Genomic DNA, 19,862 nt, shown 5'->3' on the forward strand with positions numbered 1-19,862 from the left:
TTTCCCAGGCAGCCTTCTCCTATAGCTCTCCAGGGTGATTATTAGTACAATTCATGCTCAGTATTTTTCTCAACAACCCACTTCTGATTTCTTAATAGCTAACATGTAGAGCAAAACTATAAATCTCAGAAGGTTGCCTGCAGCATTTGCTGAGAGTTTTTCAAAGCACGTTTGGTTTTGGTTTTAATTTACAGTGATGGGTGATACTAAATACAATTTCAAAATGCAAAAAGAAGCCTATTTTGCACTTGAGAAGTGAGGACTAAACCCTCTGTCTTGGAGATGCTGAACAATTCTCACCTCTCTGCCAAACACAAATCCATACCCTTGAGGAACACTGTGTACTCCGAATTACCTCTGTACTCAGTGCTTCCTATGCTATTCCACTATTGATTATTAGGAAAAAAATACTTGTTTGGGTCAAATTCATACAGAATGCATTAAGCTATAGAAGAGCTACAAGCAAATTTCAGACTTTCTACCTCCATTTTGTGCCTTGAAAAGTTTCCTAAGTTTATATGGGAAGAAAGGTAAAATAGCCAATATGGGAAGAAACGCTATAGAATTTTTGTAGTCTTTGTCACATAAAACCTGAACTCAAAAGCAACTGACATCTTATGGGAAACAGGGTTTTGCATCCATTTGCCTTTTTTCCTTTTTTTTTTTTCCTTAAACTTTCAAGTCTGTTTCAATCAGGCTGACCTGTGACTTGCTGCATTATTCAAACTGTGCAATGTACTGATATGCATAGAATATGTAGCTACATCGCAACCTCAGCAGTCACAACACTGTATAAGGAGACATCGTACTTCCTTCACACTAGAGTGCTCTGGAAAGGCAGCTGTATAGTATCAGAGCTTCCATTTTCTCAAGATTAATAATCTTTAGATGTGAAATATCATCAATAGAAATGTTCCAGTGTGAATTCCAAGCAGTGGAATCCAAAACAGCATCCCTATTTCGTGAACCCATCAGACTTGCCAGGTTATTAAGTAATTTTAAGTGATAATTAACAGAACTCAAAGAAAAAGATACCACCTACAGAATACTTCTTCGCTTTCTGTGCAGTTTGTTTAAGGAGAGTTTAAGATATTTGCTCTTCCCAGATTCCACCCACCACCAGAAACACCAATGGTGAACGTCCTAAGCTACAACAGACGTACATGGGAGGTCTTTGACCAGTAACAGCTGGCAAACAGCTGCACGAAATCCTTACCAAATACATTCCTATGGCAAAGGGCAGCTCAGTGATACCAATCACAAGCTGCTACTTTGCCACAGGAGGCTGGGACTGCACAGTGGCTGTGCAGCTCATAGCTGCTCAACAGGAAGATGGCAGACAATATCACTGAGGCTGCTGTGGCTCCAGGTCTTTGCTTTTCTCTCCATTCTTCAGATGCTAAGCAATACTCAAAGTGGTGATAAAAGGGGAGCTAGGCTTTTGCCACAGGGAGAATTGTGCATCACCTGCACCAGGGGGCACTCAGAGGCAGAGAGGGTGCCCAGGCAGACACATGCCAATTCAGATCTCAGGTGTGAATACTACCTGCCTTGCAACCCACTACCAAGGGGCAGCAGACTTCTTAGCTGCAATCCCCGTGCATTAAGACCAACAATGCATTCATAGACACTGTGGATATGAACACAAGGGCACCTTTACCTGGAGCCCCACACGGATTCTTTTGGTTAGAGCACCCTCAGGGAAGGACGCCTGGACACGTGGCACTGTTGTGCTGCTCAGCACCCCACCCTCTGGGCCGATTTGGTTACTCTCCTGCTTGATTCGTGAAACCACCGCAAAGTACTGAGGGAAATCCTTTGTGACGATCCTGCAGACACGCTTCTTCTCTAACTCCTCCACGCTGTCCAGCTCTGGTGGGAGAAGACAGTTAAAACATTCAGGCATTAGCTGCCCAAGTTCATACTAGACACATCTGTGAGTGTGAGGTTTTGAATATGCCTTAAAATCCTTGAGAAGTTTTTTTTTTTATTTACCACAAGAGAAAAAAAATATTCAGTGCTATTAATTATCAAGCTCTGGTTTGCTCTGTGAACTTTTGCATAAATCTTGACAAAGAGCACCAACAGCACTGGACACACAGATCTGCCAGGACACCTAAGCACTATGGTGTGACATTCTCTGCAGCAGCAGCTGCTGTAGGATGGCAGGTTTGTACCACAGCATGGAAGTACAAGGAAGTCTGAGGAAGACAGTCAAGCTTCTTTCCTCTCTCATCCATATCTGGAAGCACACAAGTGCACAGATCTTTCTGTGCTCACCTTCAAAAGCTATTATTTCCAGCCTCTTCCCTCACACAGTTCCAACATGCAGAAAACTACAGGATATCACAGTCAGTTCATGAACTATGTAACTTCACTCCAACTGTGTAATCCAGAGTTTGCCCAGCTAAGGCACTTGAGAAAGTTACCTCCAAGACTGGCATCCATATAATCCTGACCGACACTGAGCTCTCCGGTAAACTGTGGATGTGACAGAGCACTGTCTGCCAGCACTACCAATGAAACCATAGCAAGGATCCCTTCCCACATCAGGCTTTCAGCCATTCAGGTATCTGTCCCAAAATGACTGCATTGTGCACCCCAGTTCGAAAAGAAACTTAATGCATCCTCAGAGACAACTGGAACAGAAATGGGTCACCAGCAATTAGTGCTCTCAGCCACATTCCCAGCTCACAGGGTCACCAGGGCCCAGAAAGGTGCATGGAGTATCAACCCATGTTAACTAAGTAAATGACATAGACATATATGCACTGAGGAAAATTGTGATATGTCATAAGTATAACTAATTATGCAACTATGTGTGTGTGTGTGTGTATATGCACTAGTGAAATACCTGTGATATAAACACTATTCACAAATTGAGATAATTACACAACTGTCATGCATTTCTCCTCTAATTTCTTTTACTCATCCTTTTTAGCTATTGTAATTGGGTTTCATTCCAGCACTCTATAAGTTTCCACTCTCATTCTCGTCCTTAAAAAGGGCACCACATTTCTAAAGAAGAAAGTTTGTTCCTCAAAAGATGACATTTCTATCAGATGCAGCAAGAGAAAGCAGGAGGACCAGAAATGGTAACAAGACAAAAGATACTTGTAAAATTCTTTATGTGACTGAGACATTTTCCTTCTCTGAACATGTAAGCTCAATCACAGCTCCAAAAGAATTAGAATATAAATTTGGTAAAATGTCAGTTTTCTGTTTTAAAATTTTCAGCAGGTAATTTGGATTAATTGCAGAGTGTTGCTGTGGATCATATCTATCTACCAGAAGAGCATAATTTCTTATCATAATGTCAGTTTCCATTTACTTTGACTAATAGATTGATATCTGAAGCCCTCTAATGAATTAGGTATTCTGCCTGCAGCCTCTGGAAGCAATGGCTTGTGCAGGAGAGAAACTGGATTCTTAAACTCCCAGGCAGATATAATCTTGACTGGTAAATCCTATGCATTCTCCTGTTTATTGCTAGAGACTAAATTCACTGTAAAATGCTCACAGAGATGAAGGATAATTAAAAATCTCCTGAAGTAGAAAATTAGTTTTTTATATGAGAACATTTCAAAATCCTTTCAGCCTGGCAGGCACTCTGAGGAGGAAGATGAGAAGATTAGAGTGGCAGAACAACCACCAGGCATGGAGAGGAGTTGGACTATATATAGGGACGCTATGTTTGAATAATACATATGTAAGCTTCTATATGAAGTGGCCCTCTAATGGGAAAAAAAAATTATGATGAGCAATGAAACCGCCTCTCTGACTGCCATGAGAAATGCAGCGTTAGCATGACAGAATTAATGAGACAGGGAAACTAGTCCTGGAAGAGGTCACATTTCCTGAACGCACCTCATGCATCTTACAGAAAGAGCTATCATCATTACTATTTTCCTCAGTTGCTGACAAGTGTTTCAAGTAAGAACCTCGAAGGATTTTTTTGGTTGGTTGGTTGGGTCGGGGTTTAACTGCAGAGAAGTATGCCACACACCTCATCTTACACATAGGGATGGCAAAGCAGGGAGAGGTAAAGCAGAAAGGTTAGTGGCAAAATTGGGAAGAGTCTCCCGATGTCACTGTCCTCCAGATTTGTGCTAACAGCCCAAAGAACACCTATGGCCATTAAGTTTTAGTAAGTCAAGAGAAAGCTATTGTGGATACTCTCTGCATATATGTCTTCCCTGCCACCCAAGTGAATGGTACACTTATCCTAAGGTGGCTAGTGGGAATGATGGAGGAGAGATGAGATGGAGAGAAGGAAAGGAAGATCACTCCTCCCCACCCTGTAAGTCCACACTGCCACATAAGCATTACACTAAGGTTCTTGGACAGCAGAAGAGAAAACCAGCCATGTCCTCCAAGGTCAGAGAAAGAACTCATGTAGGGTGGCTCAGGTCAATGCAAGCAATCACACCAGTTCTGTCACATGAGAGGCAGTTGTGGATCAAATTCATCCCACGTCTAATTCCCTTCTTTTTTACTTTCAGATTAAGTAACATCGGGCAAATGTCTTCTGACTGGAAACAGAATAACAGAAGTTGCAGAACACCTGGCTGTTTCATGAGCTTCAAGGTGTCTTTGTGCGATCTGGTACCTGATTTCCCTTATCAGGGCCTTAAAACCAGTTTTGCTAGCACTGAAAAAAAATCTCACATGTACTTAGCAGACTGAACAGCTCTCTGTGTTTTGCAACCCTCCTGCAGTACCAGCTAGAGCAGAGCTGACCTTGTCACTGTGTAGAGACTGAAAGGTGGGACGAGCATAGGATACCAGGTTCCCCCATACAGAAGTGTGCCCATTAAGAAATTGTTGGACTAAAAGTGTGGCACCCAGGAGGCAGTGCTTATATGGAGAAAAGTACAAGAGATGGATGGAGGCAGGAAGAGCACATGGGGAGGGGCAAGGAGAAGCTGAGGGCAGTGAGACTTGTCTTAAAAACGCTGGTAACTACACCCACCCTCCCAGCTTCACTTACATAACTAGATGCTCCCAGTGTCACAAGGAGGTCTCATACTCAAATAAGGCAATGTCCTTTATGTGCTCTTCTGTCTCTTTTTGTGCAGTCTCTTACTTTGCCATTCACACCGCAAAGTTTAACAGCAGTATGTTTAAAAAACTTTTCTTGGAGATGTGGCAAAAATCACTGCAGAGTGATTTATGGTGGTATTTTAAACTTCAAGTATAAACAAGGTCACACTCTGGTTTGAGCTACAGATTCAAAGAAGCAGTTACATAAAAACTCCTGCTTTCCATCTGAGACCACACTGTGCAGCTGCAAGGATATTGAAGCCACAAATATTTGCAATTCTTGGCTCACTCACCAGTTTGCAAATGCCTGTCAAAAGATTAATTACCCCGGTGTGTGCATTAATGCCCACAATTTGTCTACAGGTACCTGTAAAGGGTGCAGGAATGCAAAAAGCAAACACAAGTTATACCTAAAAGAAGCCTGGCTGAAAACACAACCTATTTACCAATTACAAGACAGAGAGCTTCTTCCTAATAAATAAAAATAAAATAAAAAGTATATATTTTACTTGATTCAAGTTTAAATAAGTGTAATATGGCCAAGAGCTGTGAATTGCTACCCTTGTATTTGGAACCAAACCGCACCTTTTCCTAAAAATGACAAGTTCCCTGTATTCCCTGAGCCCTGGATTTGCCTAAGTACAGCACTATCTTTAGAATAAAAACTATTTAAGCAGAAACCTGACGGCACCAAAGAAAAACTGACTCTTTACATCACAGTTCATTTTCCTTTAATGATAATAAAAGCAAAGTTCTGTTAATATTTAATCCTGCATTTAGTGCCCTGAAGTGTTGCCTCCTGCTCTGGGTTATTTTGAGCCTGAGACCAGGTTTTCCAGCAGATGGTGCTGCTTCCAGTAAAGAACAGGCAAGTCTTCAGCAGTCCCCATGGAGGGCGGGGAGTAAAGATGTCCTCACTCTCATCCCAGCTAGCTACGTGGAAGAGCAAACCAGGAAAAACAAAACAGAGAAGCAAACTGCAAACTCAGCATATTAAGGAGCTTGGAATGAAAGTCTAATTGCCCTCCTTCACTATACAGATAGGAAAGAAGAGAAGGAGACTCCACAACCTCCCCAGGCAACCTGTTTCAGTGCTCTGCCACCCTCAGAGTACAGAATTTTTTCCTCACGCAGAGGCGGAACTTCCTGTGCTCCAGTTCGTGCCTGTTGCCTCTTGTCCTGTCACTGGGCACCACTGAAAAGAGCCTGGCCCCATCCTCTTGACACCTGCCCTTTGGATATTTATAAGCATTGAAAAGGTCCCCTCTCAGAGAGTCTTCTCCAGGCTAAACAGACCCAGGTCTCTCAGCCTTTCCTCGTAAGACAGATGCTCGAGTCCCCTCATCATCTTCGTAGCCTTCCGCTGGACTCTGTCCAGTAGATCCCTGTCTCTCTTGAACTGGGGGGCCCAGAACTGGACACAGTGCTCCAGATGAGGCCTCACCAGGGCAGAGTAGAGGGGAAGGAGAACTTCCCTCAATCTGCTGGCCACACTCTCCTTAATGCACCCCAGGAGATCACTGGCCTTTTTGGCCACAAGGGCACGTTGCTGGCTCATGGCTAACTTGCCGTGCACCAGAACTCCCAGGTCCTTCTCCACAGAGCTGCCCTCCAGCAGGTCAGCCCCAGCCTGTGCCGGTGCACGGGGTTATTCCTCCCCAGGTGCAGGACCCTACACTTGCCCTTGTTGAACCATATTAGGTTCCTCTCTGCCCAGCTCTCCAGCCTGTCCAGGTCTCACTGAATGGCAGCACAGCCTGATGGTGTGTCAGCCACTCCTCCCAGTTTTGTGCCATCAGCAAACTTGCTGAGGGTGCACCCTGTCCTTTCACCCAGGTTATTGATGAATATGTTAAACAAGAGCAGATCCAGTACTGACCCCTGGGGAACACTGCTAGCCACAGGCCTCCAGCTGGACTCTGCACTGCTGATCACAACCCTCTGGGCTCTGTCATTCAACCAGTTCTCAATCCTCCTCATTGTCCACTCATCCAACCTACGCTTCCTAAGCTTACCTGCGAGGATGTGATGGGAGACAGTGTCAAAAAAGTCTTGCTGAAGTCGAGGTAGACAACATCCAAGATACCACTTACAAGATACTCCTTCAGAGCCAAGTCTAATTGTGGTATTTTGTAACAAATCAGTAAAAGTTCAGATGAAAAAAAACAAACCGCTTTTAATTCTACAAATTTGTATTTTATGTCGTTCCTTGGAAGACCTTTCACACAGAAAGGTGTAATTTAACTGGAGAAGAATTTTGCCAAGACCCTTGTACTATTTTAATGCAGGGTTTTGTTTTGTTTTCCCAACTAGAGAAGGATTAAGCTAAAATGAACTGAACAACTAACCAACACAATGCTCTGGGTGTGTCTGCAGTACCTTTTCTCCTTTCCCTCTCATAAGTGATTGCCTGGATTGGTAAAAGGCATTTCTGCAGCTTGGCTTTTAAGATGCCAAATATTTCACTTTCTGCGATCCACTGGCTGTACATATACCTGCTAACCTCGAACAGCAGTTCCCCAGAAGGGATGAGCTACCTGAAACCCTCAATAGATCAGAAAGTTACAATCTGGCTCCAAACTGCAAAGCCTATTATTTTAGGCTCTAAGTACTGAGGGCTTCATGCTCACCTCTCTCAAACCGTTTTTATTTATTGAGCTCTCTTCTCTGTAAAATGTGAATTTATCCATATAGCACCTCTGGAGAGCTCTTTCATAAGTGATGCAAGTTGCAGCACTTTAGAACAGTGTTCTTGTGCCCAGATTTCCTATGCCAAAATTGAACTAAGCTCAGTTTGGAAAGCGCACGAAGCAAATAAGCAAGCTGCTGATCAGTTCTGACTACCTCACCACTGACAAGGCACAGATACTTCACCCAAATGCCAAATCATTACTTCCTATCTCCTGCTAGTGGGCAGAGAAGGAGGGGGTGGTGGTGAGATTTTTCTTTCAGAAAGGCTGCAACTACTGCCTTCGATCCTGAAGCAATTCTTCCCCAAGCATTGCTATCCTGGGCCATGCTCACTCTCTTGCCTGTTCCACTGCTTTTATGTACTCTTCTGTGTACCTCTGTAATGAGGTTTATTGTATTTTTCCAAACCCACTGACCCAACATTTGCAGTGTTTCTGCCCTACTACTTGATCGGTTCTATTATATTTATTTCAAAATAAATGGCTACAATAGATCACCACATAACAAGCAGATCTTTGCTGTTGCTCTGTATTTTTACAAGCTCATGTGCAGTTCTAGTACTTTGAAGTGAAAATACTACACAAGACCATCCTGCTGTTCCCATTCCAGATGACCAGGAAACCAGTAAAAATGATAAATCTCAGACATCTAAGGAGCCCCTCAGAGTAGCACCACTCTCCTTCCCATGTTCTCAAAGCATGACTTTTGCTGAGGCTGCCCTCTTTGAGCAAGGCGAGGCCAAGATAAAAGGCAGAGCCTGCTCACAGATACCTCTCATGGCTGCCATCCACAGCCTGATGATCATTTGCTTCAAATGCTTTTGCTGATAATGAAAGCGCTTCCCTGCAGCTTGCACCCCACCACACTGCGACTTTCTGCAGCAGGTTATCTAGAGAAAATCCTGTGGACAAACCCTTACAGAAAACCAAATTCCAAACCACAAGCTATTTCATTTACACTTGTCCTAGGCTACAGTGTAAAATGTGCCAAAAGGGAAAAAAAAAAAAAAAAAAAGTATTCTATTACCATCTTCAGGAGCTGTTGAGACCAGGTGGGGCGGTGCTCCCTGCCTCCCCCCTCTGGACTATCTCCTGTCAATGGGCACAACAATGCCTTATCGCCTGACCCATCGATAACTCGCTCCTGGACTATCCCCTGTTAACGGCCCAGCAAGGAACTGCCTCACGACTCCCCATCCCATTGTGAGATGCTCCGCCCGGGGGGAAGGAGCCAAGCATTCCATGCTAAATAAAAACTGAGATTTCGAACACCCTAGCAGCCTTCTTCCACTGGATTCCCAGAGGAGCTTTTCCCCCCACTGGAGTTGCAGAGGACAAGAGCTACCTACCTACCACTGGACCTTCGGAGGAAGACCAGACTCTTTTACCTGATCGCTGCTTCAACAGAGCTACACCCATCGCTTCAGGAGGACTGCAGCCACCATCTTATCGGACTGCTACTGCCACCCTAACAGGGTGTCAGGTTGTATTTCTGACTCTGACAGTGTAAACCAGTGGGTTGTTTTTTTTTTTCCTGCCTTGTGTTTTTTATATATATATATATATATTAGTAAAGAATTGTTATTCCTATTCCCCATATCTTTGCCTGAAGGCCTGTTAATTTCAAAATTATAATAATTTGGAGGGAAGGGGGTTGCACTTTCCATTTCAAGGGAGGTTCCTGCCTTCCTCCCCAGACACCTGTCTTTCAAACCAAGACAACACTCAAATGCAAAGAGCTCAAGCAATGGCTTATCAGCACAACTATTGAAAAAATATTTGCTATGAAAAGAAAGCAGTGGTGCCAAGGGATCACCACAGCCTCAGCCTGGCTTTGCCCACCATGTGTCTGGATGTCACGGCATCTTCTGATGAACTGTGTACAGCTGAGTCCTCTCATCTTAAGGGACTCTCACATAAATAGCAACATCCAAGCAAAACAAAGGAGCCAGACTTCCCAGATGGGCATCAGGAAGGCAGGTTGTGTATTTGTGGGAGGCAACCTCTAACAATACTGTTTCAAAGAAGAACGATCTATGGGCTGAGGCCTGCATCTGAGGGAAAGTCTAATATAACTGATATTTATATTTCATTGTTGCTTTGGAATGACCATGTCACTCTGCCTGAGCAGCAGAAACATGCTTACCTCCAGCTGCGATGTTATTCTCACTTCATGCTGTAAAGCAACTGTGCAACTTTGCTTAAACTTGGCAAGACTTCAGACCAAAACTTACCACTCATTTCAGGATGTCTCCAGGCCACTGCTGAACAATTTATCTATACACTCTTTCCATTAGTTTAACACGTAACACACACTGTATTCCCCAAAGTCAGACATCCTCTGCACTGTTTTACTCTAGGTTGCTTTAGCCTGCTCATGTTAGCAAGCCTGCACAAAGGTAAGGCTTGCTAAAGCTTTAAGAAAATGTTTACCTTCATCCATGCCATTGAGTATTTCAGTTAAGTCTTCATGTTTGCTGTCATACTGGTGCTCCTTCCACGTTTCACCATTTTCACTTCGAAGTACGATTAGTTCTCTTTCCTTTCCTCGCATTGATCCAAAATGCGGGATTTCCACTATGACAGGGCTAGAGAAAAAGGAATCGTATTATTTTTAATCCTGTATCACCTCACTGCCCTTCATTTCCTATGGGCTTTAAGTCCTTAAGAAAACTACAGTAATTTTAAAGCACTTTTATGGTAAAAATGTTTTTAAAATTGCCAAAGCTGCACAATCCTTTATCATTTAAACTATAATTAAGAGATAACTTGAAAATATTCATATATAACTCATTTTTAATGTAAATATTCTGAAACAGCTGCTTACATGAAAAAATAGTGACAACTTTTGCTAAGGAGAGTTCTCCCTGCTCATTTATCCCCGGATGTAGGTGATCCAACCTGCCTCCAGCACACATAGCACTGATGACTTTTAATTGGCATTAGCATAAGCAAAATTTGGATTTGGCTCAATGGATTTAAAGGGGCAAAGTCAGTTCAGAAACAGTCCAGCTACCCAAATGCGTGCAACAGCTATTGACTGCAGCAGGAACCGTGCATGCATGTAGGTTTTAAACTTCAAACTATGTCTCAAACTTTTCAAAGCTCTCTGTTGATGCAGCTCCTGTGAAACATTATGAGGTGGTTTCTCATTAGCTCCACTTTCTGGTTCTCATGCCCAAAATCACAGCTGCAACATCTGCACTGCAAACATCCCTGGGGAATGTTTAGATCCTTTCAGAATGGATTTCTCCGAGTTAAGCAACATCACAACCACATTTATATTAGTTACTATCAAACATTTTGAGGGGGAGCAGAGGGAATGAGGAGGTGGTTAATAATACACCTGTGTCACCAGACAATGTACCTTCAACAAACGACTGCAAGTGCATTACTGAACAGTTACTGTGAACAACCGACAGAAACCACCATTCACTTCATGTGCCATTCCTTAACAAAACAGACACTTTTGCCAAACACTTCACAGGCAGGATATGCATTTTAAAGTATGCTAAGACAAACCGACTGAAATCACACCGTGATATGGTGTGGATATGGATTATGCAGCTTTAAGACATTTAAATAGACAGTATCATTATTTTCCTACAGAGGTTGTAAAGGATTTCACTGCTTTGTAATAACTCAGTTAAAAGTAGCATCACATGATGGGAGAAGTATGCAGCACTTCCATAGTACTCTACACCTGGTAGGTGTTGGGTGTATTAACCAATCAATTACTTGAGCATGGAAATCACAACAGCCATCATGAGGAAAAACAAACTAGTTGGAAGTCCAGTTTTCACATTAAATACCAAGGAAGAAAGCTTATATAGTATATTTTTCTCATGAAAATAGAGAAAGACAGTTTAATTAATACATATTTTAGATGCTTTTAAGAACACCCAGACTATCACTCTAAACTCAGGTCCTTTAACAAGAAATAGGAATGTAGCTGCTGTCTCCCATTGCACACAGCAAGTAAATACTTAAAATTCAAATACATTGCTTAAGATATTTACTCTCTAGTTCAAAAAAGAGTACAAACTGAATACTAACACTATAGTACAAACTTTGCAGGCTAATATTTCAGATACTGTCTCTGTAAATATTTAGAAACCACACAATTTTGTGCATGACATTTAACAAGAATACTCAGTGAGAAGGTATTGAACAGGTTTGGAACACCAAACACTCACCAATATTTTGAGAACCTAATGCAATAAATTTCACAATATGGTTTGAAAACAACAATCAAAAATACACAGAAACATTCTTACATTTTTAGACTACACACTGCAGTTCCTCTGGGTAGCATACTTGGTTTATAAATTTATTTCAACAAGATGCCTTTTGCAGGTTGAAAAGATTAGTATTTCTCCAACCTTGTTGAATGAAGTCATTCAGTCAATGACATTTTTTCTAAATAATCTTTCATAAATAATAGACTTTATGCAATCACATTTTACAAATGCTGTTCCCAAAGCAGACTCACTCAAGGCCTGTAAATACCTTCTCTACCACAGGGTTGAACTTAAAGGACTGTCACTGTGTATTAAAATGTATTTGATGCAGTTGAAACACTTCAAATTTAAAAAATTACAAAAGCACAGAAGTTATGAAAGCAGAATGCTGGCAGTGAATTTTACATGCCTATAAGCACAAGGTAGTAGCAGAGCTATATTAAATCAAGCCACTATGATTTTCTTTCAGTGACATAAATCAACTGAAAGCTTTAGAAAACTTAAAAATAAATAAAATGGGAATAACAAAAAATTGGAAACAAAAGAAAAACTGTAGACATTCTGTATCTTTTCCGTACATATCCTACCCAATAAATTTTGTTCCTTGTGGACCAAGCTGCAGGATTCGGCTAACCATGCTCTCACCCTCATTTAGAGGGGGAGGAGTGTTAGGAAGATGCAGTTTACTGAATAACATCCATGCAGCAGGAAGAGAAACGAGAAGGGGAAATTAGGAACAAGCTGTCATTCCCGACAGAACCAGCAGTTTACACCAGGGTGCCACTCATGGTAATGAACAAAATTTATAATTAGGAAAAAAAAAAAAGCCACATCATAGTGGATTGTTTCCCCTATTTTAAGCTTAAAAAAAAAAAAAAAAGTCAGTTCCTAGCATTCATACTACTTGATGGTCTACAGTAAGTGCGCTCCACCATCACTCTCAGTGGCTTTGCTCCACAGGATGGAGACAGGCAGCTCCCAGCAACGCTGGCAGGAGCTTTGCACAAGCCATGGCATAGGGAACAGAACTCAACACTTGGGTCCTTATGGGTAACTTTAGGACACTTTTGTGATAGTGATATTTCTCTGATACTCTACATGCAAGAGGATCAGAACCTGTTCTAGGTTATAGATGTGTGACTCCTCCTGACTTCAAAGACAGGTTGCAAGAGTAGTTGGGGGCAGGACCTGGCCTTTTCATGGCTTTCCTTACCTTTGGCTCTCCACCCTGCAGTCATCACAGAGGCAAAGCTCCCCTTAAAATACAAGGGTACTTTCTGGAAGGAATGGCAGGTTGGCATTTTTTAATATTTCAAGTTAAGTAGCCTATCTTACATGCTCAAATGAGGTTGAGTCAATGTTTAACTACTTAGATCCACAGGATAAAAGAAATGAAAGATGCAACATGAGTGCAAACAATGAAATTCATAGAACAACTCACCCTAAAAATTGTGCCCCTGCTGGCCCCATTTCTACAAGTCTACTCGCTAATCCTTCTCCTTCAACCATTGGTGGTGGGCTGGCCAGTTTATGCCTCTTTACCAAGCGGCAGGTGATGCGGGTTGGTGCTGTACACTTGCGTGGTGGGATAATTATTCTCATTCCATGATGGCGACTACCCCTCATCGAACCCCCACGTGCATCAACCATAAAACTAACCAGGAAACTGTAGGAAAAAGGAAACACGTCAATGAAAATGGTCACAAAACAAGCAGAAGATCAGCAAAAAGTCAACTGCCACAATCTTTAAAACATTTTTAGAAAAGTCCTCCCAATCTCAGCTAAACTAAAAAGAACATGAAAATTCTTTTAAAACTTATACTTACATGTTAACTATTGGTTATCAAAAGCAGGAATTGCTAATCATGGTGAAACAAACAGGTGCTACTGAGTAATGTGGATTAAAAGAGTGCATGAGTAGAGCATTAGTAGTTTATTAGAATTAAAAAACATCCCTCTGTTACTGTTAGCCCTACTGTCCATAAATAAGAGTAATTAGCCTCACATGCAGAAAGGAACCAAACAGTATAGAAAAAAGAGAATCAAAAAAACGTATTATTTTGGGGATCTTGGCTTTCAAAACCTCTTCACAGTCTCATTTGCAAACACTCCTGATGGCTGGCAGACCAAGTGCTGACACCATGGCTGACAAGTCAGTCCAGGCTACTAAGGGCTTCCACTGATGCGGAATGAGTGAGAATATCAAGTACATAACTTTCTTTAGGCTGCTGGCACTCTGGAGGAAATCATGCCACTACTCCTCTGTGAAGATGACATTCATTAGCAAAAAGCGACATTAAAGAAAAATCGCATTTGCCGGTGTCATTCCAACGCATAACTTTCCACTTAATGACAGAAGGATATGCAATTATATTTGCAAGTGGTGAGTGGTAGATTTTAAAATAAAATTATTTTTATTAGCAAAGGAATAATAAATATTAACAAGAATAATCGTTAATAGTCATGGTTTATTTCATCTACGAAACCCTGAGAAGCTGCATATGTGAACAATACTATCTTTAACAGAACAGTGGCAGGAAAGTGGATTCTCATCCCATGACCAAAACTCGACTTCAGCCCCTCTCAAAACTCAGTGGCAAAAATCCTTCCAATTTACAGGGATCAAAACATACAGCTTCCTGTAGGGCTAAACAGCTACAAGAGGTCTCCTTTGCTGCTCCAAAATACCTTCCCTTTTCCTCTGTACCATAAGCTGCTGAGAGAGAATAGCTTCAGGTAGAACATGCAATAACAGGCTGGTATCAGGAGGGACATGAGTTACCAACTCAGTCTTGATGCCCATACATTTTTTGTTAACTCCTTCTGTATGACATCCAGATGCTGACACAGCTGGCACATTTGCTGTATCATTTCACTATTTTCAAGGCTGTTGATAAAACTTCCAGACCTTAAGAACTAAACCTTCACTTGATTAACAGGTGAATCCATCCAATTTCCTGGTTCCCTGCTGTAAACTGAGCTAATGGGTAAGAGCCAATAATCCTGGGGGGTCATGATGATTCTTTAAAAAAGCCCCCAAGTGCTCTGAAGTATGAGTGGGAATTTGTGTAAGACTGTTAACATTTGCTTTTCAGACCAGCAAGGTATCAAAAGTAACAGCTGACATGCACTGGCCAGGCCTGCAAAAAACTCAGAAGTCTGGCTGACACAGGTAGGAAAAATCTGCACAAAAGCAGAACCGTAATCAAAACTTGGTATCTAGTGATCTGCAGAAGACAGGTGGGTAGGGACACAAGCTGTAAATATATGAAGCAGGACAGAAAGGTTGTCCAACTGACTTCCAGACAAAAAAAATGTTACATTGCCTTTCTTCAAACCAAAGTAAAATTTATCAGTAAAGATGGGGAGGTGAAACAGCCCTCTGAGATGACCCTAACCCAAATTTATCATTTTTTGTGTCCCAGACACTTTACAATACTGAAGGATGGAATAAAATTCACGGTACTTCATGGCAGTTTTCATACAAAAAATTGTATCCACATTTCTCTCCTAGATAAAAACAAACTGTACACTACTGAACAAATCCAAATGTTGCCGCTAGGGTATCCCAGTTACTCATAAGAGGAATTGTTTTGGTGGGACAGGATCTTTGCTGCATGGCTAACCAAGCACTTCCTATAAATATTAGATCGATGTCAAAAACAATATGCTCAATCTTTAAGTTATAGAGTATATAAGTGATGTTAATATATATAGATCACAAGATCTTAGATGTCTCTAAACTCTGTTGACTGGAACACTTTTGTATTTGCTAACAGAAGGCTGTACCAAGCAGAGAAGCCAGCTCTAGAGACCCTGGACCTTTGGCTCCCTCTCCTCTCTGCTCACTGAGCACTATTAGCCTGTTTATGTTGTTTTTCCTCCCTGCAACTGCTCTATTCGGTGGGTGGTGAAGGCTGATGGTAGGAAGCAGATGCCATTGAGCATGTGGAAGGGTAGGCCAATGGTTGGTCTTCAGAGCTGGGAAGGAGCCAGCTCATGACTAGCTGTGAAGAGAGTTCAAGACAATCCATTAAAATTTACTATGAAGCAAAATAAAATGTTAAGCAAGGACCCACAGCCCTTGGTCATCGAAGAGAGAATACTGAAAGGAATCTGTTACAATTGGTGCTTTGGTGGCCTTTAAAAAATGTGCATGGTTTTTGTCTACAGAGAAGATGGGGCCACTTCAGACTACATGGAAGTGCGCAGGGGTGGCTGGCTGGAGCATCCCTTCAGGGAGGCACATCTGGTCTATGCACCATGGAGCAATGGAGGGGCCTCCCGGGGAGCTTGGCAAGGCTGGGCTTGGCCCGATGGCTCAGTACAAAGTAATGTTTTGGAGAGCTGCCTATCATGTATGTGATTACTGGCACGTTAAGCCAGCTCAGAATTCATAAAAAAATGAGTTTTCATCTAATGCAAAAATGCCAAAGCTTGCACTCGGATAAGATGTTGTCTCTGCATCCAAACTATTTAAGTGACGCAAGTATGTAACAGTGGATTGTTAAAAATCTCTAGGCACCTAAATCAACTGTCTTAAATTAATAATTTAAAAAAAAAATTCAATGGAAGTTAAAACTAAGTACCTATAAAAATCAGGCCCCACATTCTCAGGTACATTTAGCCTGTAGATTGCAAAGCCAGTCCAGCCTTTGCAACCTGGGGCTTAGCACTGCTAATGCACACTGCTCACAGCAAGGGTAGATTAACCCTTGACATGAGTCTATGCCCCACCACAGGAACTAGCCTATTACAGCCAGCTTTGGTGTCTACACCACACTGCAGCCTTCAGTGAAGACAAAACCTTTAGCAGATCAGCTTTTATGCATATTGCTCCCATATAAAGGTAATCATTGTCAACAGCATATTAATAATTTCCTTGTTTAGTTTTCAAATTAGTAATTTACCATTTCAAACAATAACAATAATTCCAAACAGTATTTCATGCACTCTCTATCAAAAGGATTAGTAGCCGATGTTTACCTAAATTAATGCTGTACTAATAATGGAAACTACAATATGATCTCTAAAACACAATGCTAAATGCTAGTGAGCATTTCTACTTGAATAAATGGAAGGGATGAGGATGTGGGCGGATGCGGGCGGATGCACTACAAACATCTACACACACTCTGTGGGAAAAAAGTTAAAAAAAAAGAAAATAAAACGAGGATTCACAGAAAGCACAGAGTTATCACCTTGAATCATACTGGGGGAGTGGAGAGGAATAGCTGCAAAATAATTTAGAAAGCAAATGGGAAAAATTAATGTAAGATAATTAGAGGCAAGCAACAGAAAATATCAATAACAAGCACAAAGGAAAAGTAACAATCAGAAAAATAACAAAAGCAACACATTTGAAGGCAAATTTTAGAGAAGATTTGGCTTTTCCTTCGCATATCGTGACCTATGTCATATAAAATATGCTACACATGGGAAAAAAAAAAAATCTGAAAGGAAGTGTTCATTTAATTAGCCAGCACAAGTCCATAATTTCACTGAGAAATGCAGGAGTACATGGAGGAGAGAAAAGCATTTGCAATTTACTTAGGTCAACAGAGAATTTATTGTAACACAACTTTATTTAATTCCCAAAACATGCTCCACCATGTCATGGAAAACCAGTTCTTGCACTTCTCTACAGCACCTTCCTTTCCAATGTATAATGTATAAAGATATGTACAGCAGGATATTCAAAAGGAGTATCAGTTCATGCCATTTATTACACTGCTTTCAAAAATGAGTTCTGTGTGTACAGGAGGTTGGAGTAAACTATAAGTAATCTGATGTATTCCACCTTGCAAGGCTGGATCCAGTATTTCTGAGTTTCTCAATATGGAAGGCAGTGTGACACATTAATTTCCTTCTCTCAGCTAAGAAAACCAAGGAGTTAAAAAAGGCAACACCCCCCCACTTTTTAGTTTGGGAAAGTTACATGAGTAAGCTCATATCTGAAAGCTGAAGGTCATTTTGGTGAAGGGTCTCTACCCTTCCAGAGGCCTCAAGATTCATGACACATTTCAATGTACTGCTTATAATGGACCCTGTTCAAAATATATGTTGGCAAAACAACTTATCTGAACTCAAAACAAAAAACATAAAACATTATCATGGCTTAAAAAAAGGGAAAAAACCAGAACAGTCGAAATTACTGCCAACAATTCATTCTTTCTTCCCCTTTCACTGATACCTCACTGGATCTCCACATCCTGCTCTCAAATTTCCCCTTCTGCTTCTGTAAGAAACAGGAACAAACTCTGATGCTCTCTTCCAATGTGGGTAAGCGGGGATAAGAGCAACCCAAGGGAGCGGACTGCAGAGGAGCTCCCCCAGCACAGCACATTGCGGAGCTAGGGGAAGCTGAAGAATGGCTAATGAGGTGGGGTCAGGCCCTGGCCGTAGGGCCACCCGGACCACAAGGGCTGCTGACAGCAGGCGACCCCAGCCAGTGTACCTCTGCCTATGGCCACAGAAAGAACTGGGGATGAAGCACTGCGAACAAGCGGAAAAGGAGTTCCTTTTCAGAAAAAAACTGACAGAGGAGAAGTGAAAAGTCATGATCCTCTGCACATCAGATGTGCTGAGTTACTGGAAGATGTGAAAGGAGCATCTGTTGATTGCCCCTAGATGAAGATAATGGGGAAAACCAAACAGTATCATATCATAATGTGGAGCCACAATTGAAAAGAAAATAAACAATGAGTGACGATGTTTTCCTAAAAAAGGAAACAGAGTCATCAAAGCGTCATTTCTGATGGACTTTATCTGTCAAATGAGAAAAGTGATATGTCAGAAATATACCTGTTTGGAGAGTATTTTGGTGCTCAGGTCCTCTCCCTCCCCTGCAGCCCCACAGTCTCCTCCACTGCTGCAAGTCTGCAGCCTTTCCCCTCTGGGCAGCAGCTAAGGCCGTGTCTGCGTTAACAAGAACTGGCGTACAAAGGGAGCAAATCTGAAGTAGCTGATGTGAAAGATCTCATGTCGTGTCCACAGAACATGTGTTTTGGAGGGGAACCGTTAGTGAGCATGCTGGATAACTAAGGGCAGACAAGTATTATCCCAGAAGACTGGCAGATGCAAACATCAGACCTATTTTGACCAGGATGAAGAGGAGCAAGAAAATTTTAGACCAATCAGTCCAACCCAAATTACCAGAAATATCCAGGAATAAGTTATCCAACAATCAATCTATAAGGGCCTAAAGGATAATCAAGAGATTACAACTCACCTACCACCAGTCCTCATAATAAACACGCCAAAATATAAGCGGCAAGAGTAACTCATGTCAAACGAATTTAACTTTCTTCTTTGACAGGGTAACTTACCCAGTGGATGTGTGGAAGTACTGTCTTGGTATTTCAGTAAACACTGGAGGCACAGTATAGATAAGGTAAGCATGCAATCATCTGAGAAGTTACCTCAAAAGAGATACCATCAGTGTTTTACTGTTAAACTGGAAGGAAACTTCAAGTGGAGGTTTCACTGGGCCAGGTACTAAGCTAACGTGTTCATTCATGATTTGAACACTGGACAGAAAGTCTGAAAAGTCTTTGGAAAATAGGCTCAGATTTAAAAGCTATCTGGCTAAAATGGAAAAAGGGTCTGGAACCAACAAACTGAAATACCATAAATGCAAATGTAAATTGAGGGAAGAAGCCAAACACAGAAACACAAAACAGAAAAAAAAAAATATCCAGACTGCAGAATTTCAGAAAAGAACCAAGAAATTCTAGCAGATCACAAACATCTGTCAACACAAACTGTAGTTACCAAAACGATAATTCTCATTGTGGGATTGCTTAAGTGTGTTATGTGCCAGACCAAAGAGGTAGCGATCCTGGCTTAGAAATAGCTGTCATCAAAGAGGGGAGAGCCATGGGACAGC

At 41.6% G+C, this 19,862-nt stretch overlaps 1 protein-coding gene across 4 annotated transcripts in view; it reads right to left on the minus strand.

Annotated features, from left to right (window-relative positions):
- ANK3 (ankyrin 3) overlaps nt 1–19,862 on the minus strand; it is a 204,023-nt gene that overhangs the window by 40,843 nt on the left and 143,318 nt on the right. For 3 of the 4 annotated variants that reach the window (XM_086466594.1, XM_086466593.1, XM_086466592.1), the window contains exons 27-29: nt 13,416–13,640; nt 10,167–10,321; nt 1,661–1,872 (exon numbers count right to left, since the gene is read on the minus strand). In XM_086466594.1, the coding sequence (XP_086322720.1) occupies nt 1,661–1,872; nt 10,167–10,321; nt 13,416–13,640 (592 nt within the window). Of the gene's footprint in view, nt 1–1,660; nt 1,873–10,166; nt 10,322–13,415; nt 13,641–17,175; nt 17,209–19,862 lie in introns of all 4 variants that reach the window. The other variant, XM_086466591.1, reaches the window with a different exon arrangement.

This window comes from Leptosomus discolor, chromosome 6, assembly GCF_034619465.1.
Source record: "Leptosomus discolor isolate bLepDis1 chromosome 6, bLepDis1.hap2, whole genome shotgun sequence".
Lineage (NCBI taxonomy): Eukaryota > Metazoa > Chordata > Aves > Leptosomiformes > Leptosomidae > Leptosomus > Leptosomus discolor.